Raw genomic sequence first — 21,995 nt, forward strand, 5'->3', positions numbered from 1 at the left:
CTGGGCCGAGGGGAGGGGGTGGGGGTGTCGGTATCGGGACCGTCGCCCTGACCCCAGCCTGCGCTCTCTCCCTCTCCTCCCCCGAAGCAACTCGACAGTGCGTGCTGGCAGCGGGACGGCCGCCTGATTGTCAGCTGCCACTCGGATGGTAGCTACTGCCAGTGGCCTGTGAGTCCCGACACCCAGCAACGGGAGCCCCTGCGCAGCTGCGTGCCTTACGGTCAGTGCCCCGCCCGCCTGGCGGGGGCCTGCCCCTGCCCTGTCACTGGGCCTGCCTTTACTGTGCGAACCAATGTCCTCTCTGCTCCCAGTCGGCCTTCCCTGCATTCAGGTGTAGGCACCCCACTCAGAGAACTAAAACCCGGGGCCCAGGGAGGTGACGGCTTTGTCCAAAGCCCCACGGTGGGCTTCCTGGCGCCTGTTGTGGCTTTCTCAGGGCAGAGCTCCTGAGCATAGGTCTGCGGAGAGGGTGTGGGGGGAGGAACCTGCGCGTGCAGACCCGTTCCAGCTAATTCCTGTTCTTGTAGGTCCCTTTCCTTGCAAAGCTATTACCAAAATCTTCTGGCTGACCACCAGGCAGGGGTAGGTACCGGTCTCTGTCCTTTGTCCTTTCCAGATTCTCCCTGGAGAGCTGGAAGGCCTCTGTGGGGGGCGGGGGGCGGGGGGCGGGGGGGGGACTGTGCCTTAGGGTCCCACGTTGAGGTCTCAGACTCCAGGGAAGGAGAGGGCTGCTCATACCTCAGGGCCAGGTCCTGAGAAAACATTCCCCTTCTCTCCCTTCTGCCCCCGGGAAGTGGTTCAGGTCTGCAGGTTTCAGACCGTGTCAGCAGCAGACCCGTTTCTTCAGACAGTCACACAGGGAGGCCCGTGTGTAAGCAGGAGGGGGCAGCTCTGGTTGGAGCAGGAGTGGCTGCAGACTCACCCACAGCCTGCATGCCCCCCTCGGCCCCGAGGTCCCCTGGGCTGCTGCAGTCAAGAAGAGATGGGGTCTGGCCTGTTGACCCCCTCCTGGGGACCTTGAGGGGTCACTCACCCTGAGACGAGCCTCCCTCCCGGCCCCTGCACAGAGGCCAGTCCCGGGGAGCCCACGCCGCCAGCTCAGCCAGTGGCTGGCTGCTCTTGTGTCGAGAGCCCCAGCCCACCGCCTTCTCCTCTGTCCCTGCAGGTTGCCCTTCACCATCTTTCAGGGCGGCATGCCTCGGGCCAGCTACGGGGACCGCCACTGCATCTCCGTGGTCCACAACGGCCAGCAGACAGCCTTCGACTTCACGTCCCGGGTCATCGACTTCACCGTCCTCTCCGAGGCAGACCCTGCGGCGGGTAGGCGAGCTTAGGAGTGGTGTGGGGAAGGCTGGCCACGGGGGGGTGTAGGCAGGCCGTCCTGTCTGTAAATAAAGAGGAGGGGCCTGCACAGAGGTCCCCAAACCGGCCACCCCCTGGATGCCCCTGAGGCAGCAGCCACAGTCCCTCTCTCCCTGTCTCTGCCAGCCTGGTGGCTCCATCCTTGCTGGCCACACCTCCTGCCCACTCCACTCTCTGCCGTTCCCTGGCTTCAGTGGGATTTGGGCCTAAGGGGGCAGCTCTGTACTATTGGGTTTAATGCCCACCCAGCTGAGGAAAAGGGGCCTGGTGTGGACATGGTGAAGACCTCCTGGGTTGGGGCAGGGTGCACAGCATGGGGCCAGCTCTGAGCCGGCCTGCTGGAGCTCGACCAGGACAGCAAAGCTCTGGGTCAGCCTCATAAGAAAGGGCTGCTGTCAAAACCTGGAGAGGAGGCCTGGCGGGCGATGTCCGGGAGGCGGGCTTTCTCTCCACCCGACTCTGCCAGGACAGGCCTGGGGCCGCCAGGTGAGGGCGTTGGGGGGGGGGGGGGGGGACTCCTCACTCCTGCCACAGGGTGCTGGGAGCAGGGTCCAGTTTTTTTGTCAGTACTTTTGGTTTTTTTGTGTGTGTGTTTTTGTTTTTTTAAATATATTTTATTGATTTCTTACAGAGAGGAAGGGAGAGGGATAGAGAGCTAGAAACATCGATGAGAGAGAAACATCAATCAGCTGCCTCCTGCACACCTCCCACTGGGGATGTGCCCGCAACCAATGCATGTGCCCTTGACCGGAATCGAACCTGGGACCCTTCAGTCCGCAGGCCAACGCTCTATCCACTGAGCCAAACCGGTTTTGGCTTAGTCAGTCCTTTTGGATTTTCTACATAAATGATCCTGTCATCTGTGAACCAGGACAGTTTTATTTCTTCCATCCCAGTCCGCACACCTGCGTTTCCCTTCCTTTCCTTACTGCCTTAGCCGGCACCTGAGAAGGAACCTCGTTCCCGCGCTGAGTGGGAAGGCTTTGTTCCTCACGTGATGCTGTGAGCTGCAGCTTTCTCATAGGTGTGCCTCGTCCAGTGGAGGACGCTCCCCTCTGTTCCCAGTTTACCGAGAGTTTTTGTCAGAAATGAGTGGGCTTGGGGTTTTGTCAAAGGCTTTTTCTGCCTGTGATCCTGGGGCTTTTCGTTGGCCTGTCGATGTGATGGTTTTTAAAGGCTGAAGCAGCCTTGACACCTGGGGTCAATCCCACTTGGTCGTGGCGTGTGTTTCCTTTCATACATGGTTCGAGTTCGAGCTGCTTTTGAATGCAGATTCCCTGGCTCCAGCCCTTAAAGCATCAGATTCCACCGGGCCAGGCTGGGCGAATTGCTTCCTGCTGGCTCCGGCAGCCCCTGACCCTTGGCCTGTCCCCAGCCTTTGATGACCCCTATGCCCTGGTGGTGCTGGCCGAGGAGGAGCTGGTGGTGCTGGACCTGCGGACGGCTGGCTGGCCGCCGGTGCAGCCTCCCTACCTGGCCTCGCTGCACTGCTCCGCCATCACCTGTTCCCATCACGTCTCCAACATCCCCCTCAAGCTGTGGGAGAGGATCATCGCCGCCGGCAGCTGGCAGAACACTCACTTCTCCACCATGGTAGGTCCCGCCCCCGCCCCGGCCCCGCCCCACCCGGGAGCCAAGCTCCGAGCGCACTCCTCGGTCTCCTCCTCTAGGAATGGCCTATTGACGGCGGCACCAGCCTGGCCCCAACCCCGCCCCAGAGGGACCTGCTGCTCACGGGGTAGGTGACCTGTGCCGCTCTCCTGCAGAGTAGGGTGTGCGGGGTGCGAGCAGCCCTGGCGCTGCCCGGCATCCTTCTCACGGCTCTGCCCACAGGCACGAGGACGGCACCGTGCGGTTCTGGGACGCCTCGGGCGTCTGCTTGCGGCTGCTCTACAAGCTGAGCACGGTCCCTGTGTTCCTCACCGACACGGAGCCCAGCGAGCACCTCAACGCCCAGGGCGAGGACGAGTGGCCCCCGCTCCGCAAGGTGAGGCCAGGAGCCCGGGCGCCAGGAGGGCGGGGGCAGGCGGGGCCCGGTGCTCATGGCCACTCGTGGGCCTCCTCTCCGTTAGGTGGGCTCCTTCGATCCCTACAGTGACGACCCCCGCCTGGGCATCCAGAAGATCTTCCTCTGCAAATACAGCGGCTACCTGGCTGTGGCAGGCACGGCAGGGCAGGTAGCAGGCTGGGACGGGGTGGGAGCAGGGGGAGGAGTGATCAGGCGACTCGGGGTGATGTCCAGGCCCATGAGCTTCCTTCTCAGGATGAGGGCGCGGCAGGACAGGAGCCGGCCCCCGCCCGCACCCCTAGGTGCTGTCCCGGGGTGCTGGGTTGGCTCAGCCCCCTGCCATCCCGTCCAGGTGCTGGTGCTGGAGCTGAACGACGAGGAGGCAGAGCACGTGGTGGAGCAGGCGGAGGCTGACCTGCTGCAGGGCCAGGAGGGCTACCGCTGGAAGGGGCACGAGCGCCTGTGTGCCCGCCCGGGGCCCGTGCGCTTCGAGCCCGGCTTCCAGCCCTTCGTGCTGGTGCAGTGCCAGCCCCCGGCGGTGGTCACGTCCTTGGCTCTGCACTCCGAGTGGCGGCTCGTGGCCTTTGGCACCAGCCACGGCTTTGGCCTCTTTGACCACCAGCAGCGGCGGCAGGTCTTCGTCAAGTGAGCAGGCTGCCCACGGTGGCGGGGGCCTGGGGCCTGGCGAGGACCCTCGGGCCCTGGCCGTGCTGACGGCCTGATGTTCCCCCCCAGGTGCACCCTGCACCCCAGCGACCAGCTGGCCTTAGAGGGCCCCCTGTCCCGCGTGAAGTCCCTAAAGAAGTCCCTGCGCCAGTCCTTCCGCCGGATGCGTCGCAGTCGGGTGTCCAGCCAGAAGCGGCGGCCCGCGGGGTCCCCGGGAGAGGTGAGGCCACCCGAGCTGAGCTGGGGGCAGCCAGCAGCGAGCCGGACTGCCCCTCGCTCCCGCTTCCTTTGGCTGCAAGCACAGGCCCTGAGCCCACCCATAGGCTTCCATCCTGCCCGCTGCCCGCCAGTTACGTGGCCTCAGTTTTGCCACACTGCTCCTCCGTGCCTCCGCTTCCCCAAGTGTAAGAGGCAATGACTGTAGCACCTTAGGGTCAAGTCCTCAGTAATGTTACCAGGCAGGGAGTGGCGTGAGCTGGGACCAGTCTCCCCCTAGAATGATGGGCGTTGAGAATAGACGCCTCAGGGAGGTCAGGCCAGAGCCCACCCTCAGGCTGGTCCCACCCCGCAGGTGCCGGAGCGGAGCTGCCGGACGGAGCGGACGGGCCTGCAGAACATGGAGCTGGCGCCCGTGCAGCGCAAGATCGAGGCCCGCACGGCGGAGGACTCCTTCACAGGCTTCGTCCGGACCCTCTACTTCGCCGACACCTACCTGAGGGACAGTGAGTAGCCAGCCCGGTGGGAGGGGCCCAGGCATGCGGCCCCCTGGCATGAGGGCAGGTTGGAGGGCCCCTAAGAGGGGTTTCCCTTTGTGAGCGGGTGGAACCAGGGCCTGCCTCTCCCTCCCCCGCCTGGGCCTCCAGGTCCCTTTGTCCTGGCTTCCTGTCCGGGCTCCACCGCTCTCTAGAAGATGGCTCTCAGCTTGTCCCCCTGTAAAATGGGGGCATGTCTTCCTAGAATGGCTGTGGGGTGGGACATGCCTGCTGCTACGCCATGGGCCTACACAAGCTCCCTCATTGTCTCTCCCCTGCCCCTTCCTCCCCTCCCTACCCCACCTACCCCCTCCTGCTCCCTTCTGCCCCCCCCACCCCTCCTGCCAGGGTACAGATGGGGCGTGGGCTGTCCCCTCCTGTATTACAAGGGCCGGCTGTCCCAGGCTCAGAACCATCAGTGTTTAGGGCCTCGGTTGTCGGAGAGCCTGCTGAGCCTTCTCCCCATCTACACCCTGGAGGCAGGCAGAGCCCACAGCAGCTTCCTTTTACAGAGGAGGGGAGTGAGGCTCAGGGTGTGCTGACTTGACCTTGGAGTCACACAAGTGACTGGAAAGGCCAGGACGTAAGCCTAGGTCACCAGGCTCCACCTGACCTCCAGACCCAGGGTTACATGTAAACCTTTGCCTCTGGGCAGGCTCCCGCCACTGCCCCTCTCTGTGGGCCGGCACCAACGGGGGTACCGTCTATGCCTTTGCCCTGCGTGTGCCCCCGGCCGAGCGGAGAATGGATGAACCCGTGCGGGCAGAGCAGGGTGAGCGCCGAGCATGGGGAGAGCGGAGGGTGCTGTCTGCCTTGGCTGGGGACAGGGTGGTGCTACCGGCCTCGCCCTTCGCCCGCCCACCAGCCCCATCGCCTGCCTGCTTCCTCCCCGTAGTCAAGGAGATCCAGCTGATGCACCGAGCGCCTGTCGTGGGCATCCTGGTGCTGGACGGACACAGCGTGCCCCTTCCCGAGCCCCTGGAAGTCGCACACGACCTGTCGAAAAGCCCGGACATGCAGGGGAGCCACCAGCTGCTTGTCGTGTCAGAGGAGCAGTTCAAGGTGCTGCACGGGGGGGCGGGGTTCCCGGGAACCCTCGGGCCATTCAGGGGCTCACACCATGGGCGCAGTGACAGTGGCTGGGACTCGCCCACAGTTGTGTGTGCAGTTGGCATGTGCAGTAAGGGCTGCAGAGGCACCGGGAAGGAGAGGGGTGGGGACACTGAAGCAGGACCTGTCTGTGGGAGGGACAGAAAGTGCAGACGTGGAAGGAAGTGGCCCAGCACCCTACGGTGGACGCAGGGAAGCGGGGCGTGGGGCCTGGCCGTGGGAGTGACCGCCGCCCCGTGCCCCAGGTGTTCACCCTGCCCAAGGTGAGTGCCAAGCTGAAGCTGAAGCTCACGGCCCTGGAGGGCTCGAGGGTGCGGCGGGTCAGCGTGGCCCACTTCAGCAGCTGCCGAGCCGAGGACCGCGGGGAGCACCACCTGGCTGTCCTCACCAACCTGGGCGACATCCAGGTGGTCTCGCTGCCCCTGCTCAAGCCCCAGGTGCGTTACAGCTGCATCCGCCGGGAGGACGTCAGCGGCATCGCCTCCTGCGTCTTCACCAAACACGGCCAAGGTGGGCAGGTGGTGGCTCGTCCCGCCTCTGCGAGCCGGGCTGGGCGAGGGGCTCCCGCTGTGCTGCAGGGGCTGCTGGGAAGGGCAGCCGGGGGGGTGCGGCCAAGGCCAGGCACTTTGAGGGGAGCTCTGGCCCCATTGTCCCTGGTTGGAAGCCCCATTGTCGGCAGCCGCAGGTCCTGAGAGACCAGGCTGGCCTCGCCTACTAGTCTCTACCCCCCAGGTTTCTACCTGATCTCGCCCTCGGAGTTTGAGCGCTTCTCTCTGTCCACCAAGTGGCTGGTGGAGCCCCGGTGTCTGGTGGATTCTGCGGAAACCAAGAACCACAGTCGTCCCCGCAATGGGTCAGGCCCTGAGAAGGCCTTGGGCCGAGCCAGGTGGGTAAAGGGCAGGTGGCCTTGGCCTCAGCTCCTCACCCTCACCCTCACCCTCACCCTCCTGGTGCGCCCACTGGGAGCTGCCACACTCCCCCTCCCCTGTGAGCTCAGCCCACCCTCCTGGCTCTGGCTCTTTGTCCCCCTTCGTATGCCCCTTCCTCCCATGTGAGCTGCCACCCTGGAAGGGGCTTGGCTTCCCTCCCAGGCACCCCCCGCTCAGGGCAGGCCTGGTGAGCTGACCTCATGGGGCCAGAGCGGAGAGCCTAGTGCCGCCCATCTTTACTCTCTCTCCCCCACAGGAACTCAGGGAGCCAGAGTGATGGAGAAGGTAAGACGGCCAGGGGAGTGTGTGAGCACACCTGGGCCAGCCTAGGCCCAGACATGGGATGGAAGGAGGAGAGGGGACCCTAGGGGAACAGGGGTGTGTGTGTGTGTGTGTGTGTGTGTGTGTGTATGGGATGGAAGGAGGAGAGGGGACCCCAGGGGAACAGGGGTGTGTGCGTGTGTGTGTATGTGTGTGTGTGTGTGTATGGGATGGAAGGAGGAGAGGGGACCCCAGGGGAACAGGTGTGTGTGTGTGTGTGTGTGCGCGCGCGCGCGCGCAAGCTGGGGGTAGAAACAGCCTCCCCTCCAGCCCTGGGCTCGGGGCTCTCCTAACCTGGCCTCTACCTTCCAGAGAAGAGGCCGGACCCCGTGATGGAGCATGCTCTGCTCAATGATGAGAGTGAGTTGGGCGGGAGTTGGGGGCTGACAGGAGGGATGTTCCCTGGGGGGAGTTTGGAAGGCCAGGGTGGAACTGAGGGGGCAGACCCACCCAGCACCCCATTAGTGAGAGGAAGACAGGCTTGCGTGCAGCCCCGCCCTGGCCTCACCAGCCTCCCTCCCCAGGGGTCCTGAAGGAGATCCAGAGCACACTGGAGGGAGACCGGGGGTGAGTCACTGCCGCCTGCAGGGTGGGCCCCCGGTGCCAGGAGAGCGCCAAGCATGAGTGTGCTTGTCTGCCACCCCAGTCCCCGTGGAGGTGACTGCCCTGTCTTTGCCCATGCAGGAGCTACGGCGATTGGCGTTCCCAGCAAGTGGCCATGAGGTACAGCCTAAGCAATGGGGGAGGTAGGGGCCCTGAGAACTGCTGCGCGTGGGGTGGGGTGGGGGGCGGCTGGGAGGGCATGCTCCTGGGAAGGGGTGGGAGGAAGAGCCCCCATCCCCAAGATCCTACTGGCCAAGCGTCCGTCCAGCCCTGACACATGCCCCAGTTGTCCTGAAAAGCTCCAAGTCTGGGCTCAGGGTCCATGACGGAGGCCCATCCTGCCCATGTCGCACCTGAGGTTCCGTCACTCTCTCCTTCCGCAGCCAAGTGAGCAGGCCCGGTGCCCAGGCTGTGCGGTGAACACACTACTGAGGGCTCTTCCTCCGGGCACTGCCCACCTGGAGAGGCCCATGCCCCGGGCCGGGCTGCAGGCTGGGGGCTCCCTCAGCTTCCACTCTGCTGCTGCTCCTGGCCTCGGGAGAGGAGGGACCCCGCCTCGGGGCTGTCCCTCCCCGGGCCTTGTCTGTCTCGGTCCTTTTGTCAATGTTGCACAGTTTTTATCATCCCCCTCCCCCCTGCTTTTTGTAGTGGGCTGGGTTTTAAATTATAAATTTTAACTGCCTCTGGGTGAAAAAGTTTTTAATAAACACCTTATTACCTCTTCACTGGTCCAGTGACCTTAATTTTTCAATTATGCATAAAATTCCCATATGAAACCATTAGCTGGTTCCTCGCCTCGGGCCCTGGGGTTCGGCCCTGGGACCAGGCTGGCGCTCGGGAGGATCCGCTGCTTCGGCGTTTGAAGCAGAGCTAACGGTCCCTGGGTGTCCGAGCACTGCTGTGCTTCTGTCTTTGGGAATAAAGGGCAGGAGTTAACCATCTGGCGTCTGTCTGACCACATCCCTGGGTCAGGGCAGAGGGAGTCCCCCTGCTGTTAGAAGGAGAACACACCCAGCCTGGCCAGTGTTGCTCAGTGGTTGAGCGTCAACCTACGAACCAGGAGGGTCACAGTTCGATTCCCGGTCAGGGCACATGCCCGGGCTTCGGCTTCAATCCCCAGTGTGGGGCGTGCAGAAGGCAGCATCAGTGATTCTTTCTCATCATTGATGTTTCTTTCTCTCTCCCTCTCCCTCTCCCTTCCTCTCTGAAATCAATAAAAATACATTTAAAAAATAAATAATAAATACAAAAATCCGGTTAGCTAAACTAACACACAAATGAACAAGTGACATGAAGGTTCCTGCCAAGAAGCCGAGAACTGAAGATAATGGTAATACCACAAGCACCAGGAACTCGGAGAACATGGCTCAGCCAGCACTTCGGGGCTCAGGAAGCTTCGCAGTAGCAGCGAGGATCTGGCTAATCAGGCTGAACAAGATGTTCTCTCTCTCTCTCTCCTCTCTCTCTCTCTCTCTCACACACACACACACACGAACTCCTGGAAAGATCACAGGCTCATTGACAATGGATTTATATCCGCACTCATTAAGGATGAGCTTTGTCTTAAGTACACTGTGCTTGGAAATATTAGCTAATGTCGGCTAATATTTCAGTTGGCATGTTTCAGTTCTAAGAAAACATCCTCATACTGAGAGTGTGAGATCAACGGTGTTTACTGATAGCTGCTCCCAAATGGAAGGGCTTGGCATTCTCTGGAAAGTGTGTTCATGAAGCTGGGGTGGCACGGAGAGGGGAGTTAAGGGTCCTTCCAGCCGCAGTCCGGGGGGAGGTGACGGTAGGGGCAAAATGGAGATATTTGAGAGGTTGAATTGACTGCGCCATGGAGAAGGCGAATGAGTGGAGACGAGGGGGTCACTGCCCATTCCAGGGCCGTGGAGATGTTCCAGAGCAGCTGGACACCTGGTCTAGAGACTTGGATCTTGGAAGCCAGGCAGACCCAAGCACTGAACACTGGCTTTGCCAGTGATTGGCTGTATGACCTTGGGTAAATGGCCGCAGTCCTGGGCCTTAGTTTACTTCTCTGTAAAATGGGGCAGAATAATAGGGCTGCCTCAGAGGGCGGTAAGGATTAAACGAAGAGTCTGTAACATCTTCGCACAGCACCTGGCTCCTAGGAAACACCCAACCAAAGGAGTGGGAGTCATTGACGGGGGGTGGGTGAGGCCGGAGACACGAAGTCTATGGTCCAGTTCAGGCCCTGCACCAGCGTCCACCTGTGAGCTGTGCCGGCGCCGCGGTCATGGGAGCTGTGAACACCAGGAGGGACCAGCTGTGCAGACGTGTGGGCAGGACTCTGGACTCACTGTGCAACTGTGGGGTAAATCTAGAATTATTCCAAACTAAATGTTTTATTTTTAAAAATGAAATTGACAGCTCTGGCCAATTTTGTTCAGTGGTAAGAGCATCAGCCCACAGACAGGTTTGCTTCCCAGTCAAGGGCATGTCACTCGGTTGCAGGTTCAATTTCCTACCCGAGTCGGGACACATGTTTCTCACATCAATGTCTGTGTCTGTCTGTCTGTCTCTCTCTTTCTCCCTCAGCCTCAATCCAGCAGCCTGCAAGGAATTCAATCTGACCAACAACCATTGGGTGAGGTTGGAAGCGGGTCCCACCCCTCGACAACCATTGGGTGACGTTGGAAGTGGGTCCCACCCCTCGACAATCATTGGGTGAGGTTGTAGGCAGGTCCCGCCCCTCAGTAGTTATTGGGTGAGGTTGGAAGTGGGTCCTACCCCTCGATAATCATTGGGTGAGGTTGTAGGAAGGTCCCGCCCCTCAGTAGTCATTGGGTGAGGTGTGAGGTGGGTCCCGCCCCTCAGTAATCATTGGGTGAGGTTGGAAGTAGGTCCCGCCCCTCTTGAATCTTCAAATGACCCCCCCACCCACCAGGCACCACCCTGACTGCTGAACCACATGCACATCCCCACTCCACGGAGACAGGAGCTCTCAGGTGTTGCTGCTTTGAGCTGCCACATCGGGGCAGCTTGTTGTGCAGCATGAGGTAACCAACACGGCAGTGGAGTCCTAAGAACAGTGCCCGCCACGCATTAGGTCCTGGAATCGTTGCTAAACACGTCAATGAAAAGAAAGAAAAGTGAATTCTAAGGGAGGACTGACTACTCCAAACCTCCCTTAGGTTAAGGCAGGGCACACATTAAGTGCAGAAATACCGACCTCTCTGAACAACCCCCCTTTAGGCCCAGCCCCTTTGGCTGGTCTCCGCCTCCTCCTCACTGCTCATGCGCAATCTACCCTCATCGACAGGGGGCAGGTGTGTCTTCCCAAAGCACATTCGCCTCCCCGCCTCTCCCACCCCCTTCAGGGCACACTATGTGTCTCTTTTCCTACCTCATCCAATGGTTGTCAAGGGATGGGACATACTTCCAACCTCACCCAATGGTTGTCGAGGGGCGGGACCCACCTCCAACCTCACCCAATGGTTGTTGGTCAGATTGAATTCCTTGCAGGCTGCTGGATTGAGGCTGAGAAAGAGACAGACAGACAGACAGACAGACAGACACAGACATTGATGTGAGAAACATGTGTCCCGACTCGGGTAGGAAATTGAACCTGCAACCGAGTGACATGCCCTTGACTGGGAAGCAAACCTGTCTGTGGGCTGATGCTCTTACCACTGAACAAAATTGGCCAGAGCTGTCAATTACATTTTAAAAAATAAAACTTTTTATTTTGGATAATTCTAGATTTACCCCACAGTTGCACAGTGAGTCCAGGTTCTTTCGCACACGTCTGCACAGCTGGTCCCTCCTGGTGTTCACGGCTCCCATGACCGCGGCGCCGGCACAGCTCACAGGTGACGCTGGTGCAGGGCCTGAACTGGACCAGAGACTTCGTGTCGCCTCGTCTTTCACCGACAGCCCTTTTCTGTTCGGGGATCTAACCCGAACCCCGCACTGCGTTAGCCCCGTCTGTGCAGTGTCTCTCAGTCATCCTTGTTTTTAATGACCTTGATGAGCTTGGAGGGTGCTGTGTGGGGCGAGGCTACAGCGTTTGGACAGGTTCATGCCTCGGACTAATGAGAGGGCACAGTCCTCTCGTGGCCACGTGCAAGGCCCAGCGTGGAGAGCAGAGCCTCCCAGCACAGTGATCGCCAACAGCTGGAGTTGTCAGCGTGAACCTACGGTCCGAACACGTGGCCCCACGTGGCTGAGGGATAGAGGCTGCAGGTAAACAAAGCTGGATCAGGTGCGTGTAGTTGAGTGGGATCGAAACCCTTGAGAATGCTGTGAACATCTTGACCACGTCCTTCCTCTGCCTCGTGGCATCGGCTATAAAGTAAAGACTCGGCTTGTGGGCGTCGGCGCTGTCTCTCAGGGAGCAGCGTCCCGCCCGGACCCAGTTTCATTCTCTGTTCTGTCTGTTCTAAGCCTTTCAGCCGCCCCCTCTCACGGTCACCCTTGGCCGAGCGGGCGGCACAGTGCTGGTCCTGTGTTTTGAAGGGTGCCTTTTGGATTCTCTGTTTTCCTCATAATAGACTGGGGTTTGGGGAAGAGCACCACCGGTGTGGAGCATGCTCAGTGCATGGAGTCAGGGCACGTGAGAGCAACACGATTCATCCCCGGATCCCTGGTGATGTTGACCTTGGTCACCGGGATCCTGGGGTGTCTGCCAGGGTCTCCACTGTACACTGGCTGTGATTTCCTTCCCACAGTCTGAGCGTTGGGAGAGAGACACGTAGTGTGTCCTAGGGGGTGGGAGAGGCGGGGAGGGGAATGTGCTTTGGGAAGACACACCTGCCCCCTGTCGGTGAGGGTAGATTGCGCATGAGCAGTGAGGAGGAGGCGGAGACCAGCCAAAGGGGCTGGGCCTAAAGGGGGGGTTGTTCAGAGAGGTCGGTATTTCTGCGCTTAATGTGTGCCCTGCCTTAACCTAAGGGAGGTTTGGAGTAGTCAGTCCTCCCTTAGAATTCACTTTTCTTTCTTTTCATTGACGTGTTTAGCAACGATTCCAGGACCTAATGCGTGGCGGGCACTGTTCTTAGGACTCCACTGCCGTGTTGGTTACCTCATGCTGCACAACAAGCTGCCCCGATGTGGCAGCTCAAAGCAGCAACACCTGAGAGCTCCTCTCTCCGTGGAGTGGGGATGTGCATGTGGTTCAGCAGTCAGGGTGGTGCCTGGTGGGTGGGGGGGTCATTTGAAGATTCAAGAGGGGTGGGAGCTACTTCCAACCTCACCCAATGACTACTGAGGGGCGGGACCTGCCTACAACCTCACCCAATGATTGTCGAGGGGCGGGACCCTCCAACCTCACCCAATGGTTGTTGAAGGGCAGGACCCACTTTCAACATCACCCAATGGTTGTTGAGGGGCGGGACCCACCTCCAACCTCACCCAATGATTGTGGAGGGGTGGGACCAACTTCCAACCTCACCCAATGGTTGTTGAGGGGTGGGACCCACTTCCAACCTCACCCAATGGTTGTTGAGGGGCGGGACCCACTTCCAACTTCACCCAATGATTACTGAGGGGCGGGACCCACCTCTAACCTCACCCAATGATTGTGGAGGGGTGGGACCAACTTCCAACCTCACCCAATGATTGGTGAGGGGCGGGACCCTCATCCAAGCTCACCCAATGATTGTTGAAGGACGGGACCCACTTCCAACCTCACCCAATGGTTGTTGAAGGGAAGGACCCACTTCCAACCTCACCCAGTGATTACTGAAGGGTGGGACCCATTTCCAACCTTACCCAATGGTTGTTGAGGGGCGGGATCCACTTACAACCTCACCCAATGGTTGTCAAAGGCAGGGGGACCCACTTCCAACCTCACCCATTTTCCTGGGTTCAAGTTGACCAGCTGAGGGTGTACATTTGTGTTGTGCTGGTTTCTTTCATTATATTTCACAACCTCAAACGACAACACACTAACAAAACTCATGCAGTGCAAAAAATAAAAAATAAAATAAAAAATATAAATAAATAAATAAACTCATGCAGTGCTCACTGTGTGCCAAGCTCAGCCTAGGCCCGGTCTTCTGGGGCAATCCAGGGGCTAAGGGAGGCGGTGGGTGCCCCCGAGAGCCCAGGGACTGAGAGGGGGGCCCAGACAGGTCCTTTCCGCACCCCTCACCCATGCCCCGCAGCAGTGAGGCCGCGGCCGCTCAGTGTGGCCTGGTGCCAGGCCGGCCCTAGCAGGCAGTGACTCCCTGGTGCAGTGGTCGGCAAACTCATTAGTCACAGAGCCAAATGTCAACAGGACGATTGACATTTCTTTTGAGAGCCAAATTTTTAAACTTAAACTTCTTCTAACGCCATTTCTTCAAAATAGACTCGCCCAGGCCGTGGTAGTTTGTGGAAGAGCCACACTCAAGGGGCCAAAGAGCTGCATGTGGCTCGCGAGCCGCAGTTTGCCAACCACGGTCCTGGAGGAACGGTTGCCCTGTCCTCGGCCTTTGTCCGCCGTGGCAGCAGCATCTCCTCTTTCCGGCGAGGCTCTGCTTCATTGTAACCGGCGGGGTCAGGACCCACAGCCTCCTGCATTATTGATGCTCACCCTAAGGCGGGAGAGGGCGGGGGAGGTTTGAGGCCGTAGACCCCCCAGAGCAGAACCGGGCGGTGCAGGCAGAGTGCTGACGGCGCCGGAGGGCTGCGGGAGTCCAGGGCAGCCAGATCGCAGGGAAGGGGAGAGGAGGCGGCCACCGGGAAGCCCTCTCCACTGCGGCCGTCATGGGCGGGAGAAAGGGCAAAGCGCCCCGGTGCCCCGAGGGACCAAAGAGGCGGGACTCGGGGGAGCAGGAGTCCGGGTCTGCCAGCGCCGATGGCGCGGCCAGCGGGGACCGCCGACAGGGCCGTAAGGCTCGAGGCTCGGGACCTGTCTCGGATCCCGCCGCCGCGGGAGGCCAGGGGGCCCCCGGTGGCCGCGGGAAGCCCACCGCAGAGGGGAAGGGCGGCTGCCCGCGGCCAGCGGCTCAGGGGAGGCAAGGCAGTGCCCGGCCTCGGGGACGCGGGCCCGGGGAGAGCCGTGAGCCCGGGGACGGCCGTGGGGGGCGCCTGGAGGACAGTCTCCCCCGAGGAGAAGGGAGGACAGGCGGGCACGGCCGCCGCAGGAGGAAAGGAAAAGGGCGGGGACCCTCGGCGAGGCGGGGACGCCGAGCGCCTCGGAGCCCCGGTGGGGACACGTCGGGCGGAGACCGGGGCAGCTCCTGCCCGGACAGCGAGGCCCACGAGGACCAGGAAAGCGGCAGCCAGAGCGGCGGGACCCCGGAGCCACGGCCCAACTCAGAGCAAACGAACGCGAGCTCGGGAGACCCCCAAACCGGGCCGGCGGCAGCGCTGGGGCAGGGCGAGCCCCCGAGCAGCGACGGTAGGAGCAGCGACGAGCCCCACTCCGAGCCCCGAAGCCGGGGAGGGTCATCATGGATCGGGCCCCAGAGAGCGACGGCGGATTCCGGGTCAGACACGGACTGGAGGCGGGAGGAGGCCGGACCTGAGCCGGGCCCGCGGGCAGCCCCAGAGTCAGGGAGCCGGGCCACGGAGGCCGAGCCGGGCAGGACAGCCACGACCTCCAGCCCCCTCGAGGGCAGCCCCGCTGGCGTCCCCAAGAGCTCGCGGGCTTCTCGGGACACGAGTGACGACGGGGCGCAGCCAGAGGCTGAGCCCGGAGGAGCCGAGGCCTCGACGGCCAGGGCTCCGCGCCGCCAGGTCGGAAAGGTGTTGGGGAAGGTGCAGGCGGCGGCGAGCGAGGGCGCAGCAGAGGGTGGAGGGGGAGACGCGCCCGGGGACCCAGCGCCGCTGGCCGCCCTCGTGGCGCTGCACCGGCTCCGCGCGAGGGCGCCACCCGCTCCCGCTCCCCAGGCTGCGGGTCCCCGTCGCCCAAGCCTCAAGAAAAGGCTCCTTCGCGTGGCCCAGGCCCTGGGCCTCCTGCGGTGGCTCTGGCGTCTGCTCGGGCTGCGCGGGGGCGAGGGGCCGGAGGCGGAGCGGCCGGCCGGCGAGGAGCCGGGGGCGGGGGCGCGGGCAGGCGAGGGGCCGGGGCGCGCGCGGGGCCTGCGGCGCCGTCTAGGGCAGCGCCTGGCGGGCGTAGTGGGGCTACGGGGACGGCCGAGGGCTCCCCCTGCCGGCAGCCCGAGCTCCCTGCAGGTCGCGAAGAGCCCAGCCTGCCCGGACCCTTCGAAGAACCAGGACCCGACCCCGGATCCCAAGTTCGCGGTCGTGTTCCCGAGGATCCACAGGGCGGGGAGGGCGCCGAGCAGCCGGAGCTCAGAGGACGCGTCCGAAGGCGCACCCTCCAGGGAGGGGCGCGTTTGGCCCTGTGCAGGGGCCCCGAGGGACGGTGAGGGGCGCTGGGAGAGTGGAGAAGGGGAGGCGGGACCCCCGCGGGACGGGAGGGGCTCCAGCAGCGAAGCAGAGCCCGAGACCTCGGAGGCGGGGGCTCCGGTGCACTGGGCGCAGGACCCCGACGCCCGCGAGGACCCCGGGCCTGGCGCAGACGCGCTGCTGCCCCAACTCACCTTGGAGAAGCGCCCAGGCCCCTACCGGTCCCAGAGGGACCCCTGGGAGCCGGAGGACGAGGCCGAGGAGGCGCTGGAGAGGGACCTGGAGCTGAGCCTTGGGCCAGGCCTGGAGGCGCCGTCCTTCCCGGGTGCCGAGGGCGGGAACCCAGGGACCCTCCTGGAAGACACCGAGGACCTGGCCCGGCTGCGGTGAGGCCCGTTCCAACCTGCCCGGCCTGGGGCACCTCCTCGTTTTTGTAACATGCACAGGGGTCGTGTCTCACTAAAGTGGCCAGGCTCAGGGGCAGGTGGGGGGGTGCCCAGCAGATGTCCCTGCTTGGAACTTCCTTCTCTAACCCACACAAAGCTGGCCAGTTTGCCAGCCCCTTGGGTGGGTCGCTTACCTAGCAGCCAGCCGTTATGGATGGGCTCAGAGAGGGGCACAACTTGCCCAGAGTCTCTGCAGCAGTGGCAGAATATCAGTAACCTGGGGCCTCCTCTTCCCCCCCCCCCCCCCCCCCCGCTGCTGCCCCGCCTGCCCCGCAGCCCGCTGTGTGACAGCTCGGTTCTGCTGTGCCTCAAGAAGAGGTTTCGCCTGGGCCGCATCTACGTATGGGGGTCCCCGAGGGGGTGGAGGGCTGGGACTCCCTTTCTCCTGGGATCAGAGGGCCCTCCAGCACCCAGAGCATCTCTCCTCTTCTCCTTCCTGGGCTGGGCGCCGAACCCGCTCTGGGGCCCCACAGAGCGGGGCCGGGGTCTGGGCGGCAAGCATCCGAGCCGCGTTCCATCTGCCTCTCCTGCCCCCTCCGTGTTCTGGTGAGAGCTTGTGCTTCCTTCCCCAGACCTTTGGGGGGCCCCTCCTGCTCGCTCTGAACCCCCGCTGGCCCCTGCCTGTCTTCTCGCCTGAGGTCCTGGCCAGCTACCGCCCCAGGAAGGCCCCCAGTGCCACCCCGTAAGTGACTTTCTCCACCAACCTTTGTTCAGCCCCCCGGCGGCTAAGCCCTGGCAGGTCCATTGACTGGGGTCCTGGGGTCGGTGGGCGCATCCTGCCTCCACCCAGGAGGGCCCAGAGGCCCCTGCAGCCTTCTCACCTGCCCCCACCCTCTTTCCCCAGACACATCTTCGCCATCGGGGCATCAGCCTACAGCCTGTCTCAGAGCGCGGGGCGGGACGCAGGCATTCTCCTCAGGTGAGGGGTGGCTGCCTGCCCGCCGCACCCACAGGCCACACCGAGGCTGGGACGGGTGGGCGAGGGCTGTGTGGAAACGGCCGCTCTGGACGCTGAGGGTTGTGCTCCTGGCTGACGTCACCACATGTGCCCTTGAACGAGGCAGCCCGGGGACTTTTTCTGTTTGGTCTCCATGCCCGGGACTACCTGCATTTGGGGCGTGTCCCCACTGCATCGGCTCAGGGGGATTATGCGATGGGCCCCTCCCTCCCTCCCGCAGCGGGCACAGTGGCTCAGGGAAGACAGAAGCCGCCAAACAGATCGTGCGGTTCCTGAGCGGCCTGGAGCAGCAGCAGACGAGGGACGGAGGATGTCAGGTGGGGGCAGCTGGCCATTTCCCGGGACCACCCTTCTCCTTTGGGCCAGGAGGGGGTCTTCGGGCCCCTGGCTTCTCCTCAGGGACAGCCCCAGGCATTGCCTGCTGTGGGGGCACCAGCCCAGTCCCCGGCACAGAGTGCCCGCAGCCGGGAGGCCTGACCAGGGGGCTCGTTGCTCTGCGGGGGCGATTTGAATGCCCTTCCCCATCAGCTGGACGGCGTGCTGCCCTGGCTCGGCAGCTTTGGCCACGCCAAGACAGTCCTCAATGCCAACGCCAGCCGCTTCGGCCAGGTCTTCTGTCTCTGCCTGCAGCAGTAAGTGAGGGGGGTCCAGGTGGGCACAGGGGCCACCCACCATCAGTTCCCTAGGAACCTGAGACTGCTGCCCATGGTGGGTCCCATTCTGAGCGGGGCCCCTGGGTTGCATGCACCTGGGCACCCCCACCCAGTGTCCTGTGCGCCCACAGGGGGGTCATCGTGGGAGCTTCTGTGTCACATTATCTGCTTGAGACCTCGAGGGTGGTGTTTCAGGTAAGACCCACCCTACAGCTCACCCCTTCCCAGCTCCTAGAGTGGGAAAGAGGGAGGGGCCACGGAGGGGGGGACGGCTGTGGTCCCTAGGCCCCCAGGCCTGCCTTCCCCAGGACTTGTCCTTGCTGCCCTGGGGCACAGGACCAGGCCACTGTCCCCCCTAAGCTAGGCCTTCTCTGCCAAGGCCCAGGCTGAGCGGAGCTTCCACGTTTTCTACGAGCTGTTGGTGGGACTGGACCCCACGGAACGGGAGCAGCTGTCCCTGCAGGAGCCAGAGACCTACTATTACCTCAACCAGGTGGGGGCAAGGTCCGCACAGTGCGGGCAGCAGGGCCTGCCCAGGGAGGGGTCTTGGTAGGGGGGTCTGAAGAGGAGCTGGGATAGAGCAAGGCTGGGGGACCAGGCCCTGCTGCCCACCCCTGCTGTGCTCTGCAGGGCCAGGCCTGCAGGCTCCAGGGCAAGGAGGATGCCCAGGACTTCACAGGACTGGTGAAGGCCCTGCAGGCGCTGGGCTTGTGCCCGGAGGAGTTGACCGCAGTCTGGGCCGTGCTGGCTACCATCCTGCAGCTGGGCAACATCTGCTTCTCCTCGTCAGAGGTGGGCTCCCCTGAGGCGCTGGACCCTTGTGGCTTGTTTGCATAATCAGGGCAGCAGTAACGATGCCCAAGCATGTGTGTGGGAGACTGCACAGCCCTGTACCAGCCTCGGGCCTCCCAGCTGCCCTGGAAAGCAGGCAGACCCCCCCTGGCCAGATGGGCAACAGACCTGGAGTTTTGGTATCTGTGCCACTGCCTGTCCCACTCAGCTGCCACCACCGGAAGCACACCTGGTACTAACTGAGCAGCTGTTATGTACCAGGCGCTGTGTAAACCACCGTACGTACGTTTTCTAATTTGGTTCTCAGGACAACCCTGGAACATAAGTGTGCCGCGTCAGCACAGCCATGGGTGAACCTGAGGGGCGGGCAGTGAAGGATTAGAAAATGCAGATAAGAATAAAGCTGGGGCTGAAACCGGTTTGGCTCAGTGGATAGAGCGTTGGCCTGCGGACTCAAGGGTCCCAGGTTCGATTCCGGTCAGGGGCATGTACCTTGGTTGCGGGCACATCCCCAGTAGGGGTTGTGCAAGAGGCAGCTGATCGATGTCTCTCTATCATCGATGTTTCTAACTCTCTATCCCTCTCTCTTCTTCTCTGTAAAAAAAATCAATAAAATATATTTAAAAAAAAAGAAAAAAGAATAAAGCTGGGGCTAGGTGGGACACTGCCTTCTGATTAGAGAGAGACAGTGCCACGGCCTGCAAGCCCAGTCTTTATTTTATAGCCAGATTCCACCAGGCAAAGTAAGGGCGTGGTCAAGATGTTTACAACGTTCTCGTGGGTTTCAAATCTACTCAATTACATGCACCTGATCCAGCTTTGTTTACTTGCTGCACCTCCCGCAGCCCATATAACTCAGCCACCTGGGAGCCGTTCTCCACAATAAGGGGTGTGTTTCCCCTTTTGCAATGAGACAGTGGTGATTCAGAGAGGAAAGAGACTTGTGAGGCGGGCCAGCTAGTGAAGAGGTGAAGTTAGGACTCACACTCAGGGCCCTTGGACTCTAGAGCGGGCTCCTGCGGCCCAGACCCATCTATCTACCCTTGGGTAACGGGGCAGCTGCTGTGCAAAGCAAGGCCCGGCCTCTGCCCTGTGGGACATGGCCGCTGCCCAAGCAGAGCGCTCCCTGCTCCCTCCTTCCTCTGTCCAGAGGGAGTCCCAGGAGGTGGCTGCCGTGTCCAGCTGGGCCGAGATCCACACAGCAGCCCGGCTGCTGCGAGTGCCGCCCGAGCGCCTGGAGGGGGCTGTCACCAGGCGGGTCACGGTGAGCTTGAGGGTTCCGGGGAGGCGTGGGCACGGCCGGACCACCCGATGGCTGGCTGAGTGCCCATGTGGGCCTAGGCCTGACATGCCACGTGCACACCCTCTGCCCCCAGGAGACACCCTACGGCCCGGCCTCAAGATCCCTGCCCCTGGAGAGGGCCATTGATGCCAGGTGCCGTGGGGGCAAGAGAGAGCCATAGCCTCGCCTGGCACTCTGCTGCACATGGCTCACACCGCATGTCCACAGGGACGCCCTGGCCAAGGCCCTGTACTCGCGGCTCTTCGCCTGGCTCCTGAGGCGGACCAACACGCGGCTGGCCCCACCCGGGGAGGGAGGCAGCACGAAAACCATCACTGTCGTGGACGTCTATGGTTTTGAGGTCACCCCTGGCGGTGGGGCCCACTTCATCCTGATTCTTTCCGGGGGCCCCAGTAGTGCCAGCTTCCCTGTGAGGGGCACTGCCAGGCCCTAAGATGGCCCATGAGTCAGCTGCACACTCCGTAGGGGCAGCCCTTCTGCCCTGCTGGGTCCAGGCCTGACATCGCCTCTGGGGCAGCGGGAGATAAGGCCCCAGCAGGGGGCAGCCCACAGCCTCGCCTCCCGTGCACCAAGGGCCCTCCGATCACCCCGACTTTCACAAGCTCTCTGCCCCTTTCCGGGGATCCTGCCTCCTCAGGGCAGGGAGGAGGGGCTAGAACAAGAGGTAGCCCCACCCTGGACGGGCCCTGTTCACTGTCCGCCCCTCCAGTGTGTCCTTGGTGACCATGACAAGTGTGTGCGCGCCTGTGTGCACGTGTGCTCTTGTGTGTTTAAGAGCGTGTCAAAACCCTCTATTCAAAGCTACAGGAAGTGGGGGCTTTGCAGGGGGGGGCACACAGGAAGGAGTCTGTAATCCCTACAGGAGGAATATCGGAAGGCTTCTTGGAGGCAGCAGCCGGGAGCCCTGCTTATGAGGATGTGGGATTCTGTTAGCCAGCAAGCTAGGTCGTAGGCAAAGGAGTTTGTGGCTCATGCTGAGGCAGAGGGCAGGGGTGTGGAATCCTAGGGGGAGGCCTGACTGGGGCCTTTGCACTTGACCCTACAGGATGCACCATTAGCTCTGGGGCACCGCTCCTCCCTGAATGCTGGGGAGAATGCAGGCAGCCTGTGGGAGGGGGATGAAGGGCACCAGGCCTGTGTGCCCACCCCCACCCCTGCCCGGTGCCCTCATCTCAGGTGGGTGCCCACCTCACTGCCCATGTGCCCCCAGGCACTGCGGGTGAATGGCCTAGAGCAACTGTGCAACAACCTTGCCAGCGAGCGTCTGCAGCTCTTCTCCAGCCAGATGCTGCTGGCCCAGGAGGAGGTGAGGGGACCAGGGCGTGGACAGGGCCGGGGGACACTCAGAACAGAGGCCATCTCTGCTAAAGGGAGGGCACTGCACTGAGAGCTCTACCCCAAAGCCCGCTTGCTATGGGCTGTCTCAGTCCTTCTGAACCTCAGTTTTCTCATCTGTAAAATGGGAAGGCCATCCCTGCTCTGGCTCAGATGAGGTCGCCCATGAATGTGGGGGGGCTCCATAAACGGCCAAATGCTGTTCCCAGGAGGAGTGTCGGCGAGAGTTGCTGCCCTGGGTGCCCATCCCCCAGCCTCCGAGGGAATCCTGCCTGGACCTCCTGGTAGACCAGCCCCTGAGCCTCCTGCGTATCCTGGATGCCCAGACATGGCTGTCCCAGGTGAGCCCCCAGTGGCAGGACAAGGAGGGGAGGAGCAATAAGGTGATGGGGTCCAGAGACCCTGCCCACACACCTTCAGTACAGCTTGGGAAGGCAGTGGCCAAACTGGGTTCAA

The 21,995-nt window shown here is 62.2% G+C and overlaps 2 protein-coding genes across 6 annotated transcripts in view; both read left to right on the forward strand.

Moving 5' to 3' along the window:
* The window catches only part of LLGL2 (LLGL scribble cell polarity complex component 2), a 30,436-nt gene extending 21,797 nt beyond the window's left edge, over positions 1-8,639 (forward strand). The window contains exons 8-26 of one of the 5 annotated variants that reach the window (XM_028130561.2): positions 88-220; positions 528-582; positions 1,166-1,320; positions 2,738-2,955; positions 3,033-3,100; positions 3,196-3,349; positions 3,435-3,539; positions 3,723-4,015; positions 4,106-4,256; positions 4,608-4,758; positions 5,444-5,560; positions 5,684-5,850; positions 6,144-6,408; positions 6,631-6,784; positions 7,084-7,112; positions 7,461-7,508; positions 7,673-7,715; positions 7,833-7,894; positions 8,135-8,639. In XM_028130561.2, the coding sequence (XP_027986362.2) occupies positions 88-220; positions 528-582; positions 1,166-1,320; positions 2,738-2,955; positions 3,033-3,100; positions 3,196-3,349; positions 3,435-3,539; positions 3,723-4,015; positions 4,106-4,256; positions 4,608-4,758; positions 5,444-5,560; positions 5,684-5,850; positions 6,144-6,408; positions 6,631-6,784; positions 7,084-7,112; positions 7,461-7,508; positions 7,673-7,715; positions 7,833-7,894; positions 8,135-8,142 (2,376 nt within the window). In that variant the 3' untranslated portion in view covers positions 8,143-8,639. The remainder of the gene's footprint in view (positions 1-87; positions 221-527; positions 583-1,165; positions 1,321-2,737; positions 2,956-3,032; positions 3,101-3,195; positions 3,350-3,434; positions 3,540-3,722; positions 4,016-4,105; positions 4,257-4,607; positions 4,759-5,443; positions 5,561-5,683; positions 5,851-6,143; positions 6,409-6,630; positions 6,785-7,083; positions 7,113-7,460; positions 7,509-7,672; positions 7,716-7,832; positions 7,895-8,134) is intronic. The other 4 variants (XM_028130558.2, XM_054709558.1, XM_054709557.1 and 1 more) reach the window with 4 other exon arrangements.
* A 5,826-nt stretch (positions 8,640-14,465) lies between these two features.
* MYO15B (myosin XVB) overlaps positions 14,466-21,995 on the forward strand; it is a 30,215-nt gene continuing 22,685 nt past the window's right edge. The window contains exons 1-14 of the mRNA XM_054709446.1: positions 14,466-16,438; positions 16,775-16,838; positions 17,071-17,180; positions 17,343-17,417; positions 17,677-17,773; positions 17,985-18,088; positions 18,241-18,304; positions 18,489-18,602; positions 18,740-18,901; positions 20,052-20,165; positions 20,278-20,336; positions 20,412-20,544; positions 21,415-21,510; positions 21,749-21,880. Coding sequence (XP_054565421.1) covers positions 14,466-16,438; positions 16,775-16,838; positions 17,071-17,180; positions 17,343-17,417; positions 17,677-17,773; positions 17,985-18,088; positions 18,241-18,304; positions 18,489-18,602; positions 18,740-18,901; positions 20,052-20,165; positions 20,278-20,336; positions 20,412-20,544; positions 21,415-21,510; positions 21,749-21,880 — 3,297 coding nt within the window. The remainder of the gene's footprint in view (positions 16,439-16,774; positions 16,839-17,070; positions 17,181-17,342; positions 17,418-17,676; positions 17,774-17,984; positions 18,089-18,240; positions 18,305-18,488; positions 18,603-18,739; positions 18,902-20,051; positions 20,166-20,277; positions 20,337-20,411; positions 20,545-21,414; positions 21,511-21,748; positions 21,881-21,995) is intronic.

Source organism: Eptesicus fuscus, chromosome 20 (genome assembly GCF_027574615.1).
Source record: "Eptesicus fuscus isolate TK198812 chromosome 20, DD_ASM_mEF_20220401, whole genome shotgun sequence".
Classification (NCBI taxonomy): domain Eukaryota; kingdom Metazoa; phylum Chordata; class Mammalia; order Chiroptera; family Vespertilionidae; genus Eptesicus; species Eptesicus fuscus.